A 26590-nucleotide genomic window follows, 5' to 3' on the forward strand; every position below is an offset into this window, starting at 1 on the left:
TTGGTTAGAAGTGGAAACACTCCATACTCTACATGTTTTGTGGTTGTATATGAGCCCAATGCAACCAGCATTATATAATTATATATATAACAATTATATATATATATTTATATTTTATATATATTATATAGAAATATATGGTATTATATAGAAATATATAGTATTACATATATAAATATATATATAGTATTATGTATTATATATATTTTTCCTCCTAAAGGTAAATAGAAATTGAGGCTATAGTTGAATTCAAATCAGTTTAAGAATAATTAAGTACATGAGACTGTTACTCCCTGCTAGATACCTAGGAAAATAAATTCACTTATTCCAGTCAGCAGGGCACTATCTACCTACTATACTGGGGAGAAAACAGCCCAATTATCCATTGTGGATTAGTGAATTTTAAGATCATTATTTTAAAGAATGTATTGAAACTACTCAGCCAAAATGGCATATTAATATACCTGTATCATTGAATTTGGGTGAATATTAAATAACATAACAATATCTGTAAAATGCTCTGCATAATCCCTGAACAAGCACTCAATATATATTAGCTATTGTTCTTTCTATTCATTCTGGAAGAATTTTTCAAGCAGCTAGTACATGGCCAGACACTACATTAGGGGCTAGCAAGTCCATCATGAGTGAGCTAGGCAAGACTTCTCCCTTCCTGGAGCGGACACAGACACCAAACAAACTCAATCAACAGTTAACAGCTACTTGTGTTAGGTCTTCTGTAGGTGTTTGGGGGTTCACCAAAGAACAAGACAAAGATCCCAACCCTTGTGTAGATATTAGCCCAACTGTTTTCTAAATGATTATTTATTATTAGAAATGGTGTGAAGTGCTACAAATGCAAAGCCTGGGTGCTCAGGGAAGTCTTGTGTGAGGACCTGACATTTCAAGTTTGACATCTGGAGAGAGGAGGAGAGTGCAGGAGGTGGGGGCAGAGAATATATGATTTAACGCTAGTAACTCACATTTAATTCTTGCTTTCCAGGTTACAATGCCTTTTCACAAATGTGAAAAAGCCCTAGAGGCCAGGGCTGCCAAAGATGGGAGATGGTCTGCATCAGAAGTTTGGCACTAGACTGAGTTCAGTCTCAGCTCTAGAATACACAGCAGCAGCTGCCTACTTGGCTTTTTCCCAGGAAATCACTGACAGTTGACAGTTGCTGCCTCCGTTTCCCTTGCTCTCTGTTGCCTGGAACAGTTAGTATCACTACGACAAGAATGACCTCTGAGAGCTGAACTCAGCTTCTTTTACTTGTTATAATGAAAGTCACCTTCGTGCCCCCAAGAATGTGCCAGGGTACATTCGCTGCTGGATTTAAATAATCAAGTGCAGTCCCTGAGGGGTGAGCTATCTTCTTTCCCCAAAACATACATAATCCTTTAGTCTACTTTTCTCTTTACTACTGAATTTTCTCTCCTTTAGGTTTTAATGCTCCTCTTATTTCATTCCCATTAGCAAGTTTCACAGCCTGGTTCATATTCCAGCTACGGAATAGTTCACATAGTTCTGGGTAGACATAATATTTACGGGAACTGAAGATGGGTGGATTCTGATAATGGCTTGTGGAATAGTCTTCAGTGCAGTCAAAATAACAAAGAATTCAAGGAACTAATGCTTTGAGACTTTAGGCCCTCATAAACTTCCCAAATGTTCCTCTTAAACCCTGTGTGAATATCAGCAGAATACAGCAGAGTGTTGCCCTGGGTGAGAAAGCGTGGTTTGTTCAGTGTTCTGCTGTTTTACAGCACAAATTCTAAGCTGAATTCTGTTTATTGTCAATAGCTCTCTAACAAAGGGCAAAATGGAATGTGCCTGTTTTCAAATTCTTTTGTGAAAGGGTCCTGGAAGACCTCAGAGCCTGGTTTAGGGCTCTTTACGTCACTGCTTTTCAGGGCTTTCTATTAAGACTCTAAGCTGTTGAGAAAGATCTTACCAACCACCAATTTTAGCATGGAGCCATTTATAAGAAGGATCCATATGGGTCGTTATTGCATAAAAATAAAATAGAACTGTCCAGGCCCGGTTTGAAGTCTAGTGACAGCTAGGGACAAAAGTAAATTGGGAATAGCTGGGACATTTCCGAATTTGGTAGCACTGACCCAAAATTTGGAGGAGAGACGGTTTGGTGGCAACTCAGAGAGTAAAGCTTGAGGTACACATTGCAAGGACAGAGGGTTGCTGGGTTCAGAGGTTTGGGAGAACCGAGAGTTACATTTCCCAGTACTTAACTCTACATTGGGAAGCATTTCCTCTGCCTAGAATGCTCTGTTCTTGTCCTTCCCTGGCTGGTTCCTTCTCATCATTTATTTCTCATGACAAAAGTCACCTCCTTCCACCTAATCTGAGATATCACAACATATCCCTCCATTTTAATACCCTGCCTGGCACTCACTTTCATCTGACATTTTTGTTTGTTTACTTGTTTATAACATTAGTAGACTGTGAGCTTCACTTATTTATAGGCAGTTTGTTAATTTACTATGGATTCCAGTGACTGGCACATAGTAGATGCTCAGTAAAGGTATGGGATGAAGAATAAGGAATAGGATAATTGTGCCTGTACAATTTGAGTCATGAAAAAATTAACTTTGTAGAGGTCTTACCTAGTACCTGCAGGTAACCATTTGTTTTTTTCTGGCTCTTATGCAAGATAATAATAATTTGAGTCACATGAAATCCCTTTCTTCCCCGGAGGGGATTCTGAAGCCAACGGAAAAATAGAAAGTAGGATAGAGATATCTGATAAGACTACAACTAAATTAATCTCAAGCCAGATGTGTGATATAAACACCACAGGGCTGCTCTTATCTGAACATATAATCTAAAATCACTTCATTTGGAACTCTTCGGTTTTCTCCATTATTTTTTAATGTACTTCTCTGGTCATGGGCCAGAAATGGGTAAGGAGTGTCGAAATACTCACTGTGGCTTGGAGCTGATGTTTGGTGAGCCTGCTGATCTTGCAGACCAAGGAGCAGAGTGCTATTTGAAGAACACCAGGTTTTCTCCATCTCCCCGGCCTATTTCACAACCCCTTGCTTCACTCTTTTCCAAGTTCCAAGCTCAGACAGACACCAGCTGGATGAAGACCTGGTTCAAAAAACTTGACTTGGATGGCAAAGTAATAGTAGCAAATGAACCTCCAAATGGACCCAAAGTCCCTCCTACTGTGAGGTGTCCCACTCATGGCAAACAGAGACCAGGGGACGACAAAGATTCTTCACCAATACCCCCTGGACAGCTTACCCACAATTTATTCCAAACCACCTAATTTTTTTTAATTATATTTATTTATTCATGAGAGACACACACAGAGAGAGAGGCAGAAACAGAGGCAGAGGGAGAAGCAGGCTCCATTGCAGGGAGCCGGATGCGGGACTCGATCCTAGGACCAGGATCATGCCCTGGGCAAAAGGCAGGCATTAAACTGCTGAGCCACCAGGGGATCCCTTCAAACCACTTGATTAATCTGGAGGAAGGGATAGAATGATTCTGCAACAAAATGATGCAAATGAAGAATCCTGTGGGTTCCGATCCCATCCACTGGGCCAAGTAATCTGAATGGGGTAGGAGCACGTGATGCCCTGACGTAACCTTGCAGATCAGCTCCAGCCTAGATAGGGCTGATGTAGGTAGGTCCTGCATCCAGGCCTCAGGTGAGCCTGTGGTATGCGATACTCCAGTCCTGTCCAGTGCAAGTCTAATAATACCCAACAAATACTGACCTGGCCCTAGCTACATGTCCGATCATGGCTGGATTGCCCAAGAAGCCAGGCAAGCACATGCTGGGCCAGGACAGGGGCAGGGATGGGGGTAAGGGCATTCAATAAAAAACTGGGAAAACTATAGCCCTCATTCTATTTATTGAGGGCTTGTTATTGTGCAAGACATGGTTCCTGGGGGAGCCAGAGACTTTTCCCTCCCTCACAAATTCGCATTCTGGCCTTATTTCAGCATACTTGTAAAGCTTTATTTTTTCCATAAAATTTTATTTTGCAATTTAATATTGTTTTTATTTTGAACCACTTGGGAGGGTACCATAACCATTTTAGTATTGGGGCCATAAACATTTTATTATGGCCGGATTCTTAGTGCTTTTAAACAAACAAACAAACAAACAAACAAAAATTCGGTTTTTAACTTTTATGCTCAAATATTTTCTTTTGATTTTTTTTTTTTAATGCCCAAATATTTTCTAAGAAGTCGCTTGTGGTATTAACTTGAGGTTGTGAAAAAGAAAGGACTTGGGGGACTCACCTGCCCTAGATGGGATTTTTCTTGCTGTGCTGATCAGTGTTTCTGGATGGGGTCGTTGTATAACAGGTAGTAGAAGCATTTAGACAGCAAATGAGATGGGTCTGTACATTTCTCAGAATGGGTGTATGCATGGGGTTTATAAGCATCTAAATCATTATGCCTGATCAGGATTTTGGTTCTGCTCACTTGCGGAGGGTACAGGTCAGAAGTCGCCCATCAAGCTCCCTTATCCAAAGAGAGAATCTGTGCTGCCTTTTCAGCCACATGGACAATAGAGGATGAGCTTGAGCTTTCTGTTTAATGTTCATTCTTTCCACAAACATTTATTGAGTGCCTTCTAGTGTCAAGAAGCTAGGCACTGAGGATAGTTTCCTTCTGAAAAAGACAAATAAGGTCCCTGCTTTCGTGGAGATTATGGCCTAGTAGAGGAAGGCAATGAAAAAGTATATAAATGAGCCAACAGGGTCCCATGGTGAAAAGTCCTAGATAGAAAATAAAATCAGGTAATGTGACAGAAGGTGCTGAGGGATGCCACATTGGATGGGGGGCAGGATGGGCTTCCTAGAGAACTGGTATTTGAGCAGACATGAAGGAAGAGTCACCATGTCAAGATATGGGGAGAAGAGGAAACAATGGGTAAAAAGTCCTACAGACCCAGATTGGCATATTTGAGGAACGGAAGAATGGCCGGTGTAGCTGGAGTGGAGTAAATGAGGGAAAGTGGTTTAAGATGAGGTTGGAGGACTCGGCAGAGGCTGGGTCATATACTCGGTGGATCTCAGTAAAGAGTGTAGATTTTTTTTTTTTTTCTAAGTGTAATTCTGTGAATTGGCCACTAAACAGATTTGGAGGGATTTATGATTTAGTGATCAATGTTATGATTTAATTCAGAGCCCCATTAAGTAGGAAAGTGGACTTTTCAGTGTGCGATCTGTCTCCGTCTTAATTGATTACCTCTCAGTCTAGGGTGGGCCAGAGTCTGAAGGTAGAATTCTTCAGTAGAGTCATTTTTGGGGATTTTACCAGTGATCTCTTATAGAACTCACTGCCACCCAGGTAAAACATTAGTGGGGAAAATCAGACTTAATCTGGGAGTTGCAACTAGAAGTTTTCTTGTAGGACAGAGTCAAATACTAAACTAGGATGAAAAGTGTTCATATCTGAGGATGAAATTCTACTCTAGATCAGAAGGCAGTGTAACTCTGAATTCTTACATAGCAGTCGGGATTTTCCTGGTTTAGACTAAGGATTTTTTTTTTTTTCTTTTTTGGCATCACAATTTATGACTGTCTTTTTTAAAGATCTTTCTTGTTGAGCAAGGTAGTGGATAAAATGGCGTAAACTATGCTTGAGATGTCTTAACACCTTGGAGCACGTCATGTGCCAGCCCGTTCTGGCCATCCCTGGCCCTACCCTTTGCTGACTCCGAGATTTTTCCCATTGGATGGGAGTCATGCAGTCACAGTTTTAGGTCTGGGTGTGTTGTTATCCTGTAGGTTTCATGACGTAGATGGGGTTCTTTTGGAATTGCAGGAGCTAAGTTCTCTAGAGCGGCATAAAGTCAGCTCAGGACATCTGAGGAGCTGAGAACCTGGAGGGGACTAGCTTGTCTGCCCATGGAGACATGTCAGAGTGACTGGCAATGAGGGTCTGGTGATGCTGATTGTAGTGAGAAATGCTGCAAGCTTGGGCTGAAAGGTGTCCTTCAGCACCATAACTCTTCCCGTTTCCTCAGCTCCAGACTGAGTATATCCTAGGGTCCACACGGAGCTTTATTTAAATGCTCACATTAGCAGAAGGACGGGGATCCCATTGAATCATCATCTCCTGTCAAAGAGCCAAGAGTTGTTCAGAAGGAGAAGTTTTTCCCAAAGAGGCTAAATCCCTAGTACTAATTAGTGGTGGTGGTGGCAGCGGTGGTAGCGGTAGTGGTGGTGGTGTGTGTGTGTGTAGATGGTGGTGGCAATCCTGTGTTCCACTGTTTTAAAATAGGAGCAGTCTATTTTGCTCACTGTCTGAGCCATAGGGTGAGTAACCTTGACCCCTAAAACCCTCCATGGGTGTCATGTGTGTGTGAGTCCTGCAGGAACTGTGGAATGCTTCTCTTCCTTGGGTCCAGACATTTAGAATGAATAAATTAGAGGGTGGTGGTAACATGGTGATTGTCATTGCAGACAATGTGGCATTTATATATGGGCACTGGCTGTCTTTATCATGGGGCTCAATAACAAGGGCAAGTCTGATCTTTCATCACAAACTGCTGGGGTGTTCTTTAGAGCCTGCACCAGCTGAAAATAGCCCTAACATCTTGTTATTTTCTCTTTCCCAATTTTTGCCTATTCATACCCAAGAATAAAAGACTCAGCCTGTTCAGCCTTTCCAAAGATTCAAAGAACCTTCTCCATTGATTTCTAAGTACCCATAAAGAACAATATTTGCCTTGCTTAGATGAAGGTGTTCATTCATTCATTTGTCCATTCAAGAGATATTTATTGAACACCTACTATGGGCCAGGCACTGTGCTAGGTGCTAAGTGAATATCAGTACATGAAAAAGACAAAGGCCAGAAGTATGTAGATGTTAAACAAGTCGCTTGGGGAAGCGACTTCCCCAAGTCCCTGAAGGAGTTGATTTTGCTATACGCATCTTCCTGACTTCTGGTCCCGTGCTCTGACCACAACCCTTCACCGCTAGACCACACTTCCCCAAATAAATAACTACTTCTGCATGATGGGGACGGGTTGTGTGCGGCAGCATTTACGTAGGCGGCACAGACAGCAGCCTTTCACTTAATGTTGCAATAACACCAGGCTAAACAATGTACAGTGACTTCCAGAGTTACTGAACAAATGCTTGATGTGGGTCAGGTCTCTTAATTCAAATGCCAGAAAAGTGCAAAATAGGAAAAGTCTCCATCTGATAAGGAACAACTGTAGAGGAAAGATAGATTTGTTTTCAATTGGGGTTAAAATCAGATACGGAATTCTATCCTCCTTTTCACTTTTGGATCCCCAAATAGGAGGAACTCTGCACACAGATAATCATAAACTGCGTAAGTTTTGGTTTTTATATGCTCAGACTTGTCCAGAACACAGAATCCCTGCCCTGCTGGCAGGCACCACTGCGCTCACAGAGGCACATGCACATCTGTCTTCAAAGTCACTCTGACCTTGGCAAATGGCAAAGATAATTTCACTTGTTGATTCTGACTTCCCTCTATTTTACGGCTACACCATGTGAGCTCCTTATTAAAGATGTGATTTTGCGGGCAGCCCGGGTGGCTCAGCGGCTTAGCACCGGCTTCGGCCCAGGGCCTGATCGATCCTGGAGACCTAGGATCGAGTCCTGCGTTGGGCTCCCTGCATGGAGCCTGCTCCTCCCTCTGCCTATGTCTCTGCCTCTCTCTCTCTCTCCTCTGTGTGTGTGTCTCGTGAATAAATAAATAAAAATCTTTTTTTTAAAATGTGATTTTGGGATCCCTGGGTGGCGCAGCGGTTTGGCGCCTGCCTTTGGCCCAGGGCGCGATCCTGGAAACCTGGGATCGAGTCCCACATCGGGCTCCCGGTGCATGGAGCCGGCTTCTCTCTCTGCCTGTGTCTCTGCCTCTCTCTCTCTCTCTCTCTCTCTCTCTCTCTCTGTGACTATCATAAATAAATAAAAATTAAAAATAAATAAATAAAAATGTGATTTTGCAGTCCTGAAATGGATATCATGTGTAGATTGAGATGTGAGAGTACATTAGAATGATCACAGTTTCAGAGGCTCTGGCATTTCCATCTTTATCATGCCATTTCCCAGAGGACAGTGGATCTGGGTCCCATCTCTTGGACTACAGTCACTTCCTCTAATACTGGTCTTCAGGCCCTCCTCTGCATTCCATTGCACCCTGTCCTTACCTCTGTCAAAGTACTTGCTTGCTGCTCTGCAATTCTCTATTGATTTTTCAGTCTTCTGCCCAAGACTGGAATCTCTCTGAGGATAGGAACAGGTCCACTCTGTTCATTACAGTAAATGCCAGCCCCCAGCACTCATAGGAGTGCACAGCCATAGGAGGTTCTCAATAGTTCTTTGACAAATAAAAGAATTATGAATTCATGGTTCTGTCCTTTCAGAGGATGGATTTATTTATTTATTTTTTAATTAATTTTTATTTATTTATGATAGTCACAGAGAGAGAGAGAGAGAGAGAGAGGCAGAGACATAGGCAGAGGGAGAAGCAGGCTCCATGCACTGGGAGCCTGATGTGGGATTCGATCCTGGGTCTCCAGGATCGCGCCTTGGGCCAAAGGCAAGCGCCAAACCACTGCGCCACCCAGGGATCCCGAGGATGGATTTATTAACTCTCCAACTCTCTGGTCATAATGGTGCCAGGAAGGAAAGAGTTAAGCCATCTGGAGGACACAGGCTCATCCAAAGACCTTTTATTGACAAAGACAGTATAAAGTGAGATATGGGATAAATCCTGGATATAAAATCTTGACACAGTCTTTAGGTGTTGGGCTGAACCGATTCAAACTCTAAAGGGCAAGTAAATGAAATCATTCTAGGTTTTCTCTTAAGTGGCCTGAGATCCATTTATGAATGGAAGGCAAGGCCAGACCCAGGAATTCAAAGCTTGACCTACTTTGTTGGAGCTAATCAGAAGAGAGATGGATTTGCTCTCAACTCTCATAACTTTTTTTTTTTTTAATTAAATAATCAAGGACAGCGAAGTAGCCTGACAGATATAGAATTAGGAGAACTAAAAGCCGAAGAATTGTTTTAGGATTCAGGGCACCTCGGAGAAGTCTGTGTTTATGTATTATGTGTTTTTCCTTCTCTCTCCTTTTTTAAGTGAGGAAAAAAAAAAAAAAAAAAAGCGCCTGAATTCCCACCAACATAAACCAGTGACATACAATGATGAAATTCTGTTTTCACCTCTGCCTGTGACAGGGAATGCAAAAATAGCAAGTGGCCCAGTTCCACGAATCCCCGCCTCCCTGCCCTCCCAGCTCCCGCCGGGTTCTCATCTCTAAGAATGGAGGTTAGCGCACAGCCGCGCGCGAGCCGCACGCAGCCCCCGGACCCGGAGGATGATGTCAGGCGGCGGGAGTGGCCGCGGCGGGGCCGGGGAGGCCGAGGCCCCGGGGGAGCGAGGAGGGAGGGCGGCCTGGCCGGGCCGACGGCGCGCCCGGCCGCGCGGCGTCGCCTGGAGACAGCCCTGGCGGCGCAGTGTTGCTGTAAACAGCAGCTTCCCTGTTACTATCTATAGCAGGATCGCCTGGCTCCGGGGTGCGGCGGCGGGAGGCAGGTCGCCCGTCCGGCTCCCCGCGCGCCCCGAGGGATCCGCCCGCCGCCCTAGTCCCGCCTCGCCCCTTTCCAGGGGTCCACCGCGAGCCCCGGGCCCGGAAGAGTGGGGAAGGCACACGGGGGCTCCGCTGGGCTCTGCGACTTCGCGCCCGGAGGAGGCCGCGCGCTGGGACCCGGGCAGGGGCAATGTGACCCCAGGTGTCCTTTGCAGCGGAGGAGGAGGCTGGGGGGTCTTTGGGGGCGCAGCGCGCGCTCGAGCCCCCGACCGCCCCAACCCGGTTTTCCAGGCCACAGAGCCGCGCCTGAGGTCCCACAGCGGCCGAGGTCTCCCTCCTGGGAGCTGCTGGCTACAGTCCTCCCAGCGCCCCCGGTCCCCGCCCCCCCCCCAAGTCTGCGCTGGAAAATCACCCGCTGGGGCAGCCAGTAAGCCCAGCTTCCTGGGGGAACCGCGCCTCGTCTAACTTCCCAGCTCGGATTTGCGCTCCCCCGGGGAACTCTCTCCACCCGGTACCCTCAACTGACCACCCTGTCCACATAGCACCCCCGGAATCGCATCCCACTCCCCGGGCCCCAGCTCAGACTAGGCAAACGAACCCATCAGATATCCTTGCATGGAGGCTCTGCCCAATATTTACTGGCCAGCGTCTCAGATTTGACGGTATCGCTAATATCCCTAAGTATGGCCGAGAAAAAAAAATGCGCTTTTTTTCCCCTAAAAATAAAAAACCAAAACAATTAAAATTAAAATACCCAACATCGTAGATAAAGTAGGTTAGCGTACGTATTCCCTTATTTCGGATTTCCCGACTTTTCTGCTTCCAAATGCAGTAACAGCCCTAGTGCTGCTGCGGGCCGGGGGCTTGAGGGTCTGCTTCCACCGTGTGCACTGAATCAGGGTAGAATCCGGAATGGCCGGGGGCGGGGGGGGGGGGCGGCGCATTCCTTCTGGGGCTGAGGCTTAAGCCCTCGGGCTGTGTACCTGTTTCTCCCATACCTGAGCCCCAGCACATTTCCGGGGTGCCGTATCCTGGTAAAAAGGCGCTCCCGGCCCATCCCCCCACCCCGCCCCGGGAACAAGGGTCCGCATTGAACCAGGTGCGAATGTTCGCTCGCGTTCTTCTCCCTTCCCGCCTCCCCTCCCCCGGCCGCGGCCCCCGCCTCCCCCCGCGCTGCACCCTCGGTGTTGGCTGCAGCCGGCGAGCAGTTCCCGTCAATCCGTCCCCCCTTCACAGGATGTCCATATTAGGACATCTGCGTCAGCAGGTTTCCACGGCCGTTCCCTGCGGTCGTGGGGGGAGCCGTCCCCGGGGTCCCGCACCTCGGGGGCTCCAGGAGACCCCGAAGACCCCAACTGCTAACCGCCCAGGAGATAAGGGACCACATTCAGGCCGGCAGCGGGAGGCGGCGGGGGCGGCGGCGGCGCCGAGGAGGCCGAGGCGGCGTGCGGGTCCGCCGGCCACCCCCCCGGCGCCGCGATGGTTGCGCCCGTGACGTGGGTGGGCGCTCATTCATAGAATGCTGCTATAAATGCGGTGCTGCGGCGCCTCGTACTCCAACCGCATCTGCAGCGAGCAGCCGAGAAGCCGAGACGGAGCCGGCGGCCGCGGCGCAGCGAGCGAGCAGCGACCGCGCTCCCACCCAGCTCTGCCCGCAGCTCCGACCTGTCTCCGCCCCTCGCCCCTCGCCCCGGCCCAGACTCACCGCGACCATGATGTTCTCTGGTTTCAACGCCGACTACGAGGCGTCCTCCTCCCGCTGCAGCAGCGCGTCCCCGGCCGGGGACAACCTCTCCTACTACCACTCCCCGGCCGACTCCTTCTCCAGCATGGGCTCTCCCGTCAATGCGCAGGTGAGGCTGGCTTCGCGCCGCCGCGGGGCCCGGGGCAGGGCCGACCCCAGGGAGGAGACTCCGGCTGCGGGGCGGGACGCTCGCACGCCGTCCTGGCGAGGATCGGCTCCCCTCTCCCGGCAGGCTCGGGCCGCGCTCCCTGGCATCACCGGGGCACAGCGTGTCCCGAGCAAAGACTCGCGAACTAGCGCCCGGCTCCTCCGGGAGGCGACGGGAAGCGGCATCCCCCCGCCCCCACCCCTCCCCTCGCAGCCTGGAGCAGGGAGGAGGGGCGGGGGAGGAGGGTGAAGCCGGCGGGTGTGTAAGGCAGTTTCATTGATAAAAAGCGAGTTCATTCAGGAGACTCCGGAGCGGCGCCTGCGTCAGCGCAGACGTCAGGGATATTTATAACAAACCCCCTTTCAAGCGAGTGATGCCGGAGGGGTAACGGGGACGCAGCCGCGGGGTGGAGGAGAAACGCGCCGCGTCGCGGGTTTCTGGGGAGGACACGGAGGGCCCCTTGCCTCCAGGACGAGGGGCACATCAGAAGACCCGAGCAGCCCCGGGCGTGCTTCTCCTCCGCTCTCCCCCGCTGCATGCGGCACTGGACGCCCGGCCCGCAGCACCTGTGTCCGGAACCTGCTCCCTCACGTCAGCTCTCCCCGCTCTGTTCCGTTCTAGGACTTCTGCACCGATCTGGCCGTCTCCAGTGCCAACTTTATCCCGACGGTGACCGCCATCTCCACCAGCCCGGACCTGCAGTGGCTGGTGCAGCCCACCCTGGTCTCCTCCGTGGCCCCGTCCCAGACCAGAGCCCCCCACCCGTATGGAGTCCCCACCCCCTCGGCTGGGGCTTACTCCAGGGCTGGCGTAGTGAAGACCATGACGGGAGGCAGAGCTCAGAGCATTGGCCGGAGGGGCAAGGTGGAACAGGTGAGCGGTTCTTCGGGCACCTTCTCTCAGTAGGGGGCGTGGGTTGGCATTGGTGGAGATGGGGAGCACCGTGGGCAGGGTGAAGCCACTGATGGAAGTCACCACCCATCTGTCCTCCACGAGGAACCCTGGCTCCAAGCCATTTCCGTCCCAAGCCGGACTCTGATAGTCCTACCCCAAGAAATACTCTGGTAGTATTTCTTCCCTCATAGGCTCCTTCTCCTGCTTTTAGACCGGGCTCCTCTTTGTTCTCTTGCTAAGGATCTTATTTTAAATGCAAGTCACACCCAGCCCGCAACTGCAGGTTAGAAATGGCTTCCTCGCAGGGGTGCCAGGAAGCTGGGAAGCTGCAGGGACCAGTTTCACCCCCGGGGTGGCTGAACCGAGCTGATGGCAGACCTTGTTACTGACTGTTGGCCTTTTTTGGAAATTGTTTTTCTAGCTGTCCCCAGAAGAAGAAGAGAAAAGGAGAATCCGAAGGGAAAGGAATAAGATGGCTGCAGCCAAGTGCCGGAACCGCAGGAGGGAGCTGACTGACACGCTCCAAGCGGTAGGTGGACCCTGTGGGTCACTCCTTTTTCAAACTTAGGGGAAAAGTTGGAGACTGGGCATCCGGGAGCAGGGCCCTTGAGTAAGCCCGCGTCTTATGCTTTGCTCTTATCCCTCTGGATACAGGAGACAGACCAACTAGAAGACGAGAAGTCTGCTCTGCAGACCGAGATCGCCAACCTGCTGAAGGAGAAGGAGAAACTAGAGTTCATCCTGGCAGCTCACCGACCTGCCTGCAAGATCCCTGATGACCTGGGCTTCCCCGAAGAGATGTCCGTGGCTTCCCTAGATCTGAGCGGGGGCCTGCCCGAAGCTGCCACCCCGGAGTCCGAGGAGGCTTTCACCCTGCCCCTCCTCAATGATCCTGAGCCCAAGCCCTCCGTGGAGCCCGTCAAGAGCATCGGCAGCATGGAGCTGAAGGCCGAGCCCTTTGATGACTTCCTGTTTCCAGCATCATCCAGGCCCAGCGGCTCGGAGACCGCCCGCTCCGTGCCAGACATGGACCTGTCTGGTTCCTTCTATGCAGCAGACTGGGAGCCCCTGCATGGTGGCTCCCTGGGGATGGGGCCCATGGCCACAGAGCCCGAGCCTCTGTGCACCCCCGTAGTCACCTGTACTCCTAGCTGCACTACCTACACGTCTTCCTTCGTCTTCACCTACCCTGAGGCTGACTCCTTCCCCAGCTGTGCGGCCGCTCATCGCAAGGGCAGCAGCAGCAACGAACCCTCCTCTGACTCGCTCAGCTCACCCACGCTGCTGGCCCTGTGAGCGGGCAGGGAGGGGAGGCGGCAGGCACCCTAGGGTGCTACTGCCCAAGTTGGTGCATTACAGAGAGGAGAAACACGTCTTCCCTCGAGGGTTCCCGTAGACCTAGGGAGGACCTTATCTGTGCGCGAAACACGCCAGGCGGTGGGCCTCAAGGACTTGAAAGCATCCACGCGCGGCCTCAAGTCCTTACCTCTTCCGGAGATGTAGCAAAACGCATGGAGTGTGTATTGTTCCCAGTGACACATCTGAGAGCTGGTAGTTAGTAGCATGTTGAGCCAGGCCTGGGTCTGTGTCTCTTATCTCTTTCTCTTTAGTCTTCTCATAGCATTAACTAATCTATTGGGTTCATTATTGGAATTAACCTGGTGCTGGATATTTTCGAATTGTATCTAGTGCAGCTGATTTTAACAATAACTACTGTGTTCCCGGCAATAGTGTGTTCTGATTAGCAATGACCAATATTAAACTAAGAAAAGATATGACTTTATTTTCTAGTAGATAGAAATAAATAGCTCTATCCATGTACTGTAGTTTTTTCTTCAACATCAATGTTCATTGTAACGTTACTGATCATGCATTGTTGAGGTGGTCTGAATGTTCTGACATTAACAGTTTTCCATGAAAACGTTTTATTGTGTTTTTAATTTATTTATTAAGATGGATTCTCAGATATTTATATTTTTATTTTATTTTTTTCTACCTTGAGGTCTTTTGACATGTGGAAAGTGAATTTGAATGAAAAATTTAAGCATTGTTTGCTTATTGTTCAAAGACATTGTCAATAAAAGCATTTAAGTTGAATGCGACCAACCTTGTGCTCTTCATTCGGGAAGTTTTGTAAGATTCTGAAAGGGATTGGAGACCAGTTCGTCCAGAAGGGTAGCTCCTGGAGGGGGACACGCCCCTTTGATCCCTTATCAAAAAGGAGAAGGAAACTCTAGAGCTGATGTTGGAATATCTGACAAATACATGTGTTCACACGGCCGTGCTAAGATTCTCTAGCAGACTCTGGGGTGGGAGTTGGCTGTGCAATAGCTCTGTGGGAACATGTCTGCCTGCTTCTCTGTTTTGCAAGTCAAAGGGGGAGATATTTAAATTTAGTTGTGCTTATGTTAAGTTGAAATGTCTTGAACTTAATGGGGTACTTTTAGCAATCAAAATTTACTATTTTTTAAAGATTTTATTTATTTATTTATTCATGAGAAACACAGAGAGAGAGGCAGAGACACAGGCAGAGGGAGAAGCAGGCTCCATGCAGGGAGCCCGACATGGGACTCCATCCTGGGACTCCAGGATCACGCCCTGGGCCAAAGGCAGCACTAAACTGCTGAACCACCCGGGCTGCCCAACAAACAAAATTTAAGTTTTGTACAAACCACTTTAGCTTCCTATTCCCACAAGATTATGTGAGGGTTTGCTCCTACCTTCAGAGTGAGCAAATTGAAGAATGGTTAGAATGAATGACTTTCTCAATGTTGCACTAGTGAGATTCGAGTCTTAACTTCCTCATTCCTTCCCCTATCCCTAAGGCCAAGCTGTCTCTGAATACTTGGTTTAAAAAAAGAAAAGTTTCTCAGGCCTCCATTTGAACATACACTTCCTTGGACTATTTTTATTCTCATAAGAAAGGGAGAGCTTTTGTCCTATCCCTTAGTGATAAATGCCTTCCAATTTCTGACATTTCTTGATCATATACCTGCTGTTTAGTTTACACTGAGGGAAGAGAAAACTGGCTCTGAGAATCGGAAAGAGATCTCTCCAACAGTACAAATAATGGCTGATCTTTCGGTCAATAAAAAGTTACATAATAGCTCATTATGGAGAAGTCAACATGAGCTGTAACTTAGAACCTTTATCATCTTAAAGAAGAACATGACCTTTGTCTGGGGCACCTCTAGTAATGGGTCCCTTACACGCACATGCACAAATCATGAAGAGAGGAGCCTTTCTCCCCGCTGTTCTCAGATACCATGCTGGCCCCATGCTTGAAAGCCAGAGACCATGCTTCACACCTGCCTAGTGGAAGAAGAGGTGCTTCAGTGCTAGCCTCCCAATGCTTTGGTGATAATGAAAATCCCTGGGTGGTTATGGGGTGTCACACTCAGTCAAGTTGAAAGTTTTTATTAAAAATGACAGCTCCGTTGAGGTTGATATTTTCACCTCTGATCTACCTAGGCCACACATAATTGACATTTGAAACCAACTTACTTTAGGCTCTTAAGAGCACTGATAGATATATGTCATACCACTTGCATATTACTCTTGCCCGTCTTACAGTAATGGAAGTGGCTATAGACTCCCTGTTTGCTGTTCAGAGGGTAAGTTTTCTGTAGCCTTTATTTTATTATTATTATTATTATTTTTAGAGAGTGAGTGCGGGTAGGGGCTGGGAGAGAGAAAATCTAAAGCAGGCTCCATGAGCCGGAGCAGAGTGGGGTGTGGGGGTGTGGGGCCTGATTTCATGACCCCGAGATCATGGCCTGAGCCAAAATCAAGAGTCAGATGCACAACCAACTGAACAACCTCAGGCACCCCTCTGTAGCCTTAAATATGGCCGAGACTAATTAGAAAATTAGTGAAACTAACACCCAGATCTGAAATAACAAGGTGAGATACCCTGTAAGGAAGCCAGCTGGCTCCCCTTACAGGGTACAGGGATAACAACCCATGGAAGTGGAGAAGTATGGCTGGACTTCAGCCCTGGACACTGAACTGCTCCCAGGACCTGGCTAATGGCCCCTGTCAATCCTGTGCTGACTATAGAGAAAGGACATTGCTTTCCCTTTGACAGCCTTAGCCTATGCCCAGACCCTTCCTCTAGTCACCATAACCCAGTGGAGACCAGGCTGCTCCATCAACAAGACCACAGTGCAGGTCCAGGGAGAGGTACTTGCACACAGGGAATCCTTTTAACAGGCTTCTCAGAGGCCAGAGTGTGCTCCATAGAGTTGACATCACACCAAGCTCCCTGTGGACTATTCTCATGGGATCAAGAGAAGAAACCAAAGGGCTCTTTCCACATCTCCCTTTTCTAAGTCAGGATTTAACAACTCCTATGGATGGTGTACACTAGGAATGCTGACTTCCTTTTAGGAAAGATTGATCTTTACCCACAAGATATGACTTTGGGAAAGACTGATCTCTACCCACAAGGTATGACCCCCTGTTGGTCTTAACAAAACAACTACCCCAAAAGATACACATATAATAGGGATGGGAATATAGATGGGAGGGGTCATTTCCTTACAGGGAACATTTCTACTTTAGCTCATCAGTGGATCTCCAGACCTGTCTCAGTGTCTGGCATATAATACAGGTCAATAAATATTTACCTGGTAACCAAAAGAATACATTTTGCTCTATTTCCATGAGCAGAAATAAATTCCACACATATTCTCTAAATTCTCCTATTCCAAGGGCGCCTGGCTGGTTTAGTTGGTAGAGCATGTGACTCTCAAATGTCAGAGCTGTGAGTTTGAGCCCTACATGGGGTGTGGAGCCTACTTAATTAAAAAATAATTCTCCTATTCCAGACCTTTTTATGATATTAAGCAATGGGGATTTCACATCTTTTATGTCTGGTTTCAAACACAGGCCCCACTTCTGTCGTTGTCTACTGGAATTCATCTACTTGCCTCCTCTGATTCCATTCAATTTCGCCCATTCAATTCCAAAGTGAATACGCTGCCATTGTGCTTCTAGCTCCATATTAATTTTATTTTATTTTATTTTATTTTTTTAAGATTTTATTTATTTATTCATAGAGACAGAGAGAGAGGCAGAGACACAGGCAGAGGGAGAAGCAGGCATCATACAGAGAGCCTGATGTGGGACTCGATCCAGGGTCTCCAGGATCATGCCCTGGGCTGCAGGCGGCGCCAAACCGCTGCGCCACCGGGGCTGCCCCATATTAATTTTAGATGGACAAAGGGAAGGAGAAAAAAAATACTTATCTTTATATAATAGTGAATTATAGATTCTGTATTGTCTTTGCGCATCCCTGCATCATGTGCAAATGTTAAAATTAAAGGGTAACATTTAGCAATTTGTTCTAATGACAGTCATTTCGTATCAACAACTTTCCATGTGTCAATGAAAGTAAATCAATTGCTATCTTTTTAAAAAAATATTTTATTTATTTATTTATGAGAAACAGAGAGAGAGAGAGAGAGAGGCAGGGACACAGGCAGAGGGAGAAGCAGGCTCCATGCAGGGAACCTGACATGGGACTGGATCCCGGGTCTCCTGGACCACACCTGGGCTGAAGGTGGTGCTAAACCACTGAGCCACCCAGGTTGCCCTGTCTTGATCACTTTCATATCTCCAGTATCTATTAGGATCTCAGATGCTTGTTAAGTGGATGAAGATGGATTCATAAGTGAAGGCGGCTGAAAATCACAAAAATATCTAAAAGGAGATAAGTCGAATTTAAAAGAGGAGGTGTGTATTTCACAGACTTCTCTCTGAGTAGAAGAGCATGTCCTTTGGGTTTTTTTTTTTTTAAATCCTGTATTAAGGATTTTTTAAAAAATCCTTGCATACAAGGGTTGTATAATATTAAAGTGAGGAAGTAGCTAGCGTGGGAAGAAATTTTAAGAGGTACCAAAAATACAAGCGTGCTGCAGGTCAGTGACACTTCCAGACTAATTACAAATTGAGAAATGTGTTTCAACATCAAATGAAGAATGGATGTATAGGTAAATATAGGTATAATCATCTTCAAAGAAACAAACAAACCTGTGTTTTTCACTCATGTTCCTATGAAGTTTTAGACCATCACACAAATCCATTTGAGTTCTTCAGTGCCTAGCAGTTGGTAAGCTAAATTACAAAGCCTACAATTTAATCTGCATTAGAATAGAAGAATAAGGGTTAGCTGTTATTACTGTCATTGCTGATATCAATGTCATTATCATAATCATTGGTTACCAAGCATATGCCCAGACCTGAAGAAAAGCAGTTGGGAGTGAAGTGTACTGAATCCTGACGAATGAGTTCAAAGTCCCTGAAGGGAGCTGGCTGGATAGATTTCCACTTTGCACGCAGGAGAAAGCAATTCATAAACTGGTTTAGTTCAAAGCAATTCATTTCAGTGGCTTTTACACATTCACTCAAGGACTAAAACTGAGTTGCCTTTCCTTTGCCCAAGGGCAGAAAGGGCTCTTGGCCATTGTCCCAGAGAGGCTGCCAGGCCTGATGGCCATCAGCTCTTCTTAATTAATAAGCCCTTTTTACTTTCAGCTCACACTGACAAGGCGCTTAGGTTTGGTTCAATCAGCTGATTAGGATAAGAACCCAGAGGGGTTTGATTGATGGTTACATTAGGAACAGGCCCCTAGGAAGGAGGACTTGTTAAAGGGTGAGGAGCAAACGGCAGCACCTCCCTCATAAGGGTGGATGGTAGAGGCTCTGCCTGCTGCCAAGTTCACTTTGGGGAACAATTTGTGGTTAGATCTACAGAAATGGTGATCGATTTTCAGGCTTTTTGATCAATTATGAGACTCTCATCACAGCTATAATTATCAAGATGATGATAAATTAATCTAGATTTGGATCCAACATAGCAGAGTGGTTCAGAGCATAGACACAGCTTTGAATCCTGGCTCCTTGACCTTGGGTAAGTTACTTTGCCTTTCTGCACCTTAGTTTTTTCATCAGTAAAAGAGGGGATAATTGTACCTATCTCTTGGGGTTGTTGCAAGCATTAAAAAAGTTATGTACTCGGTGCTTGTCACAGTGTAGATGTGTTAGCTATTATTTATTATCTCTGTAATTATGAGAGATGGGGGTCAGGGAAGAAAACATTTATCTTCTGGAGCAAGCATGGGCATTTAATTCAATAAAAGGTTGCCAAGTGTCTATTTTTTATCAGGTGCTGGTTTCAGATGTGAGCAAGACACAGTCCCATACTCAAAGAGTTCATGGTCTAGGAAGGGAGAAAGACATGTAAATGCATACATCATAATACCCTGTAACAATGAAAACATTAGGCGCAATGGTTGCACGGAAGAGTGAGTGATAAACCCTATATGGGGGAATTTCTGAGCAAGTGACCTCTGAGCTGGGCATTGAAGATGGATGGAGTTTGCTAGACCAGCTAGTGGCAGGTTTAGGGATTCTAGGAGGCAGAGGGATAGCACTGTAAAGGCAGAGATCCATAAAACAGCACATTTGCTTTTGCTGAACTATACAATGTCAGTGGAAGAGGGAGGAAGAGAGGAAGGCGGATGTAAATTACAGAGCATCATATAAGTGCATTTGATTTCATTGACATTAATATTGCAGCATCAAAGTGGAGAGGGCTGGAGATAGGTCAAGAAGAGGTAACTGTGGCCAGATCATGAAAAGCCGAGTATTTACTTGCTTCAGTTGTGTGTAGGCTGAAGCGAGGCAGTGGTGGTGGGAATAGAGAGGAAGGAACAAGAGGTAATTGAGGGGTAGGACTGTTGGGGCTTGGTGATTGAGTGGATGTAGGAGGTGAGCGAGGGAGAGGAACCAAGTCACTCTCAGGTTCACTGGGCTTGACACGCAAGGAGGCTGTAATACTGTGAATATAGGAAGAAGGGGGAATAAGAAGATAAGGTCTATGTTGGACATGTGGAGTTTCCCATGCCTGTGGAACATCTAGAGTGGGGGGTGTGGGCAGTTGGAATTATACACTAGAGGTTCTATATGTGAGGTTATAGTGTTTGTCTGGAGGCATGTGGTGGGGACAGAACCTGGGGCCCTAGGGTATAATATTAATAATGGCTAACACTTTATGCATGCTTGCTTTGTGCCAAGCCATGCTACGCATTTCTCAGGCCATGCTAAATCAGGGACCGTCTTGCTTCACTTATTTTACCTCTGGTGACTGGCACATACTGGGCACACAGTAATGATTTTACTTTATTGAATGGAGACTCCCATTTAGACCTTACCATAACCCTGTGGGGCAGATAGTATTAGGATCTTCTTTTTACAGATGAGGAAAGTGATCTAGGAAAGATTACATCGACCAAGGTCACACAGTTGTAAGCAGCAGATCTGAGATTTGAAATCAGCTCTTTGTGACTGTAAGTTCTGAAGTGCTTCACTGTTTTGCTAGAATGTTAAAATCTGCTCCTAAAAATGTACTTATGTGATCGACGGTGAGACTCAGAACCCCTCTGAGACTACCACAACAGGAGTGGGTCTCAAAAATCTCAAAGAGCTCCCCTTCCAGGTTTAAAACTCTGACATCAATGACTCCTGTGAAGATGCCCTGCAGGGGCCTATTCCTGGCCCATCACTCAGGGTGGAAGGCCTGAGAAGTATATGTAGTGCTACATTGCTACACCAGGAGTGGCCAGGTGGGAGCCGACTGTACTAGGCGCAGGCAAAGCAGGTGGATTAGGGTTCTACTTCCTTTTTTTTTTTTAAGATTTTATTTATTCATGTGTGTGTATGAGAATGTGAGAAAGAGAGAGAGAGAGAGAGAGAGAGAGAGAGAGAGAGAGAGAGGCAGAGACACAGGCAGAGGAGAAACAGGCTCCATGCAGGGAGCCCGATGTGGGACTTGATCCCAGGACTCCAGGATCACACTCTGGGCCGAAGGCAGGCACTAAACCGCTGAGCCACCCAGGGATCCCAGCATTCTACTTCTTACGGCAGATTATCACATACTTAGCAGCTTGAAACAACACGCGTGTCTTCTCTCAGTTTCTGTGGACTCAGTGGTTTAGCTCCGTGTGCTGAGCTGAGTTTTCAGCCGGATGCTTGAATGGGGAAGAGTCTGCTTCTGAGCTCATTCTGGTTGTCACAGACTTTATTTCCTCATGATTGTATACCTAAGGCCTGACTTTCTGCTGGCTGTTGGCCAGAGGCCACTGTCAGGTCATGGAGGCTGCTTCCTCAATATGGCCACTCACTTCGTGAAGCTTGTGAGGAGAACCTACTAGTGTGTGCTGGTAAGATAGACAGATCTCCATTACATAGAAATAGATATAGGTAGATATATAAATATTGCATATTACATATCATAGGAGTAACATCCCATCACCTTTGCCATATTCTATTGCTGAGATGTAAGTCTTAGGTTCCACCTATACTCAAGGGAAGGGAATTCCACAAAGGCATGGACACCAGGAGATAGGGATTACTGGGGTCACCCAAGGGTCTGTCTTCCACAAAGGGTCACATTATCTGCTGAGAATTTAAAAGTAATAAAAAATCCAAATAAAGTTGGTTTGCTTTATTAATGCCACAAACTGCCAATTTTAGTTATGATGAAATACTCCTTCCTGAAAAAAGTCTTTTGTTTTAACAGTTGCTGGGAGGGCTGTTGAGTTTTCATAATGCATAGGTAAGCTTCATTTTAAAAATTACTTATCCTTTAACACCTTGTATTCTACATGTAAGTAAACTCCCAGTTATACTAAGAGTTGGTCCCCAACACATGGACTTAGGTATATGCCTTCACTTTAAGAGTAAGTCTGTGATGGTTCAGAGTCATTTGGGATTGTTTTGGGTGCCAGGCCCGTCTCCAGCGTTATGGTACTACACGGTACTGTGTTTATTTATTTTTTATTTTTATTTTTTAAAGGTTTTATTTATTTATTCATGAGAGACACAGAGAGAGCCAGAGACATAGAGGGAGAAGCAGGCTCCCTGAGGGGAGCCTGAGGCGGGACTTGATCCCAGGACCTGGGATCACCACCTGAGTCAAAGGCAGATGCTGAACCACTGAGCAGCCCAGGCATCCCAGTACTGTGTTTAAAGAGGTCTGAAAAAAATGGGGGCAACAATAATTGGAAAGACTGAGAAACCGAACAGGAGTTCCTTCGGTTCTGTTATTATATATGACCGTGTGGAGTTTTTGTGTTTGAAACTTAATACTGTAAAGCGATGCAAACTGAGACGAGTGATGTTTTTATTTGGGAAATGCACATCACAGTTGACACAGGAAACACTTTCCTAAACTTTAATATTAACTTTAAGATGGAAAATTCCTTTACAGTGACTTACTGTAAAACTGAAAAACGAATCGAGAAGACAAAACATTACAACACTATGATTTAGCAGTTGCCTAATACTCGATGAGCTACTGTTTTGCTGCTCAGGAATAAAAATAGCTAGCACTGATTTGGCTCACCATGTGCTAGACTCTTCCAAACACACACGGACACACGCTCCTATTTGTATTAACTCGTGAAAACAACCCTAGCAGGTAAGTCCTGCTATGAATCTTACAAAAATAATCCGACGCACAGAAGGATCGTGATCTGCTCAGGATCATCCAACTAGGGTGGCCGAGCTGGAATGTGAGCCGGGGTCATGCGGCTCCAATCCCTGAATTCTTAGCCGCCGGTGAGACCAGACAAAGCGAAACCAAGCTCCCCAGCAACCCTGCAGGCCGATGGAAGCCCTTCCAGAAAGGACAGGAAGGCTTCTTTGCTTCCATCCAGGAGGGCTCCTTCCTATTCCAGACCGGCCCCTGCTGGCTCCGGGCAGAGGGAGAGCCGGCTTCCCGCAGCCGCCCCCCCTCCTCTGCCCTCTCGGCCAGACCCAGGTCTCTCCTGGCCCTTCCCAGCTTCCGGCCGTCCGCTCCAGGCCAGGTCGCCGGCAGGGTCAGGCGCTGCCAGGAGCTCGCGAGTCTTCTATTTACTGTTTGGTTTCCATGGCGACACGTCGGGCGCCGTCAGCGCCTCCCGTCACAGGCCCCGCAGCGCGGCCCCCACCCGGCGCCGTGACGTCAGCCGCCGCTTCCGTTCTGCCCATATTTGGCGCAGCCGGCGAGTCGCCCGGGGAGGAGGCTGGGAGCCGGCCGCCCGCCTCGCCGCGCCCCCAGTTCCCGACCACGCCCCCGCGGGGTGCCGGCTGCGGCCCCGTGTCACGCGCCCCCCGCTCCCCCGCCCCCGCCTCTCCTGCCCGCAGACCCCAGGTGTGGGGGGCGGGGGACGAGGGCGTTAGGGACCCCAGAGAGGGCGTGGCCGAAGGGACGCGCCCTGAGGTCCCCAGGCGCTCCGGGACTCGGGAGGCCGCGCACGAAGACTGAGGGCTGTGTCGTCCGTCCCGGGCGGGTGAGCTCGCATCACGATGTCCTCGCTCGGCGCCGGAAGTCCTGGAAACAGCCCTCTCTCGCCTAACTCTGTTTTATGTTTTACGGGCTCGAAGCTGACATCTTCCCGCCCGTGGCGCAGCGGAGCGCTTTGGGGCCGGAGGATCTGGGATCAGTGTTGTCCCTTGGGGGAGGAGTGACCTTGGGAAGGTCGCGTCCCTCGCCCGGCCTGGTAAAAGGAGCTGCGGGCGTGGGTGGAGGGAGCGTAAGGCTGGCCGCAGAGTCGGGGAGGCCGGCGAGGGTGCGTGTGGGGTCGTCCGTGCCCTCCCACCCCCGTCCCCGTGACCCAACGGGGAGGTCAGAGGAGCTCTCGGGGCCCCGGCGGTCCCGAGCCGCGTGCACAGTAGGCGCATTGGTGCGGCTCTTGGAGCCTTGCTCCTCCGAGGCGCTTAATGAACTCCGTCAACTGATTATTGAATGAATCCCGGGCCCATTCCCTCCGGATTTCACCTTCATAAATCCGGATCCCCGCAATTCCTCTTACAGGCGGAAGGAAGAATATTGCGATGATTAATAATCGCGCAGCAGGGTTGCTGATGTAAAGCGATTTGCAGATGTAAAGGGCAATAAGCATTCCTGGGAGGAATCCAACGAGATTCCAGAAATCTCCGAGGGAGGGAGGGAGGGAGGGAGGGAGGGAGGGAAGGAGCCGTGGGTGTGTGCCGCCGGCCGTGGGCCGTGGGGCCGGGGGTGGGGCAGGCGGTGCTGCAGAGGCCGCGGCTGGGGCCTCGGGCCTCGGAACTGGCGTCTGGGGCTGACCCTTGAGCGGCTCGCCTGCGCCCCCCTCACCCCCCTCCTCCAATTCCTCAGTTTCCTCGGCCAGAGAACTGTGTGTTTTCCAGAATATCAGAGCTGGAACGCACATCAGGCATTTCCCCCTAATCCTGCCCCCCCCCCCCTTTTTTTAATCTCACAAATGGGAAAACAGAGGTTCAGAGGCGTTGGTTCATCCATCCAAACTTGCACAGCTAGTGCACTTAGGGACATAAAGAGGATTTCTGGCTTCAGACTAGAGTTCTTTCTGCCTCACCTCTAACCTCCTGTGCTCTTGTGTCTTGGGGACCCTGCTGCCTGGCTCAGATGAGGGGGGGGTGTGCAGTAAAGCTAAATACTGACTGCAGGGGATCCCTGGGTGGCTCGGCCGTTTGGTGCCTGCCTTCGGCCAAGGGCCTGATCCTGGAGACCCAGGATCAAGTCCCTGCATGGAGCCTGCTTCTCTCTCTGCCTGTGTCTCTGCCTCTTTCTCTCTGTCTCTCTCATGAATAAGTAAAATCTTAAAAAAAATAAAAAGAAATGCTGACTGCAGGCCTCCTAAAGGAGGCCAGGGGCACACCTGCTGCTCCACACAGCCCACAGCCCCACAGCAGGGCCTGTGGCGCTGGCCAGGAGGTGTGTGCTTCCAAAGCCATAAGCATTCCTCTGAAGGTAGCTGGAATGGCTTCTTGTCTAGGGAGCCCGAGGTGGCTGTCCTGAAACCATCTTAGACTAGCATAGTTACCCAAGCCTTGCGTTAATTAAGCTTTTCTCAGCCAAAACAAACAGCAGAAGATGCGTAGCCTGAACCCATGGGAACCCTTTTCTGCTCATTGGAAGGTCTTTTCATGAGGCTTAGAGGTTAGATTCTGGAGGGGGAATGCCTCTCGAACCTCTCTGTCTCTCTTCCCCTCATGTCTCAACCAACTTCTCTTACATCCTACATTCTATTTCTTCCCTAATGTCTAGACTGAGCAAGAAGGCAGCTCAGACTGAGAAGGCTGGTGCCCACGGCTGGCCTCAGTCACCCCAACCGGCTGATTGGAGGAGTCTGGGCCACAGCAGTAGAAGCAGCGGCTCTCCCCCCGGTGGACACGGGAGGCACAGTGCCCTTCTCCAGTTCAGAAGCAGCACCGTAGTGGTGCAGTAGAGGAAGTACTCTGTTCACTCTGATACAAAGAGCAAAATTTGGCAGAAGAAAAATAATCCCAGCCCTTGCTTTTTAAAAATATTTTATTTATTTATTCATGAGAGACACACACACACAGAGGCAGAGACACAGGCAGAGGGAGAAGCAGCCTTCCTGCAGCAAGCCTGATGGGGGACTCCATCCCAGGACAGCTGGGATCATAACTGAGCCAAAGGCAGACATTCAACCACTGAGCCACCCAGGTGCCCCAATCCCAGCCATTTCGCTTTCTAGTGTATTTCTGAGGATCTGGTCAATTGGGATGCAGAAGAGACTTCTGTTGTTTCTCTTGCCCGGACTGTATTTTTCCTTCTTACTATCCAAACCCTGTCCCCTTCTCAGCCCCTATGTCAAGTTCTACCTCTTTCATAACAGCTTTTCTGACTCTCCCGTTCTGTATATCTTCTAAATACAGCTGTACACAGACTCAGCACACAGAAGACACGCTTATCTATCATTAGCGTTTCCCTGTGGGTGGGAGCCACGTTTTCTGTGGCTTCATGTTCACAGACTCCATAGTGCCCAGCACAGGGCTGGGGACAGAAAGTGCTCTCAACAAGCTCTTGCTGATTAACTGATATATTAACCGATTAATCTATGCAAAAGCAAACTCTAAGCCTTCGCTTCGACAAACCTTCCAGAACTTAGTTCTTTGGGGGAATCTAGGTAGTGACCTAATCAAATATAGCCTTGCACAATAAGTGGTTCCACCAAACAATTTCACAAGAGAACACCACCGCCACCCAGAGAGGGATGAGGAAGTTTGGAGTGGACTCTCAGACACAGAGGAGGGTGACACTGGAAAGGTCAAGGGATGAAGGATTAGGAGGGAGGTCCTTGCTCCTGGGTTCAGACAGGCTGCAGAAGCTCTAGATCCAGGTTTATATCCAGATTGCACCACCTGCTGTGTAGCCTCAGACAAGTTTA

At 48.2% G+C, this 26590-nt stretch overlaps 1 protein-coding gene across 1 annotated transcript; it reads left to right on the plus strand.

Moving 5' to 3' along the window:
* Positions 1 to 11105: 11105 nt before the first annotated feature.
* On the plus strand, positions 11106 to 14449 carry FOS (Fos proto-oncogene, AP-1 transcription factor subunit). The gene is made up of 4 exons (XM_026008629.2): positions 11106 to 11414; positions 12075 to 12326; positions 12769 to 12876; positions 13002 to 14449. The coding sequence occupies exons 1-4, from the start codon at positions 11274 to 11276 to the stop codon at positions 13641 to 13643; spliced, it is 1143 nt and encodes a 380-aa protein (XP_025864414.1). The 5' UTR covers positions 11106 to 11273; the 3' UTR covers positions 13644 to 14449.
* Positions 14450 to 26590: the final 12141 nt, after the last annotated feature.

This window comes from Vulpes vulpes, chromosome 6, assembly GCF_048418805.1.
Source record: "Vulpes vulpes isolate BD-2025 chromosome 6, VulVul3, whole genome shotgun sequence".
In the NCBI taxonomy this organism is placed as follows: domain Eukaryota; kingdom Metazoa; phylum Chordata; class Mammalia; order Carnivora; family Canidae; genus Vulpes; species Vulpes vulpes.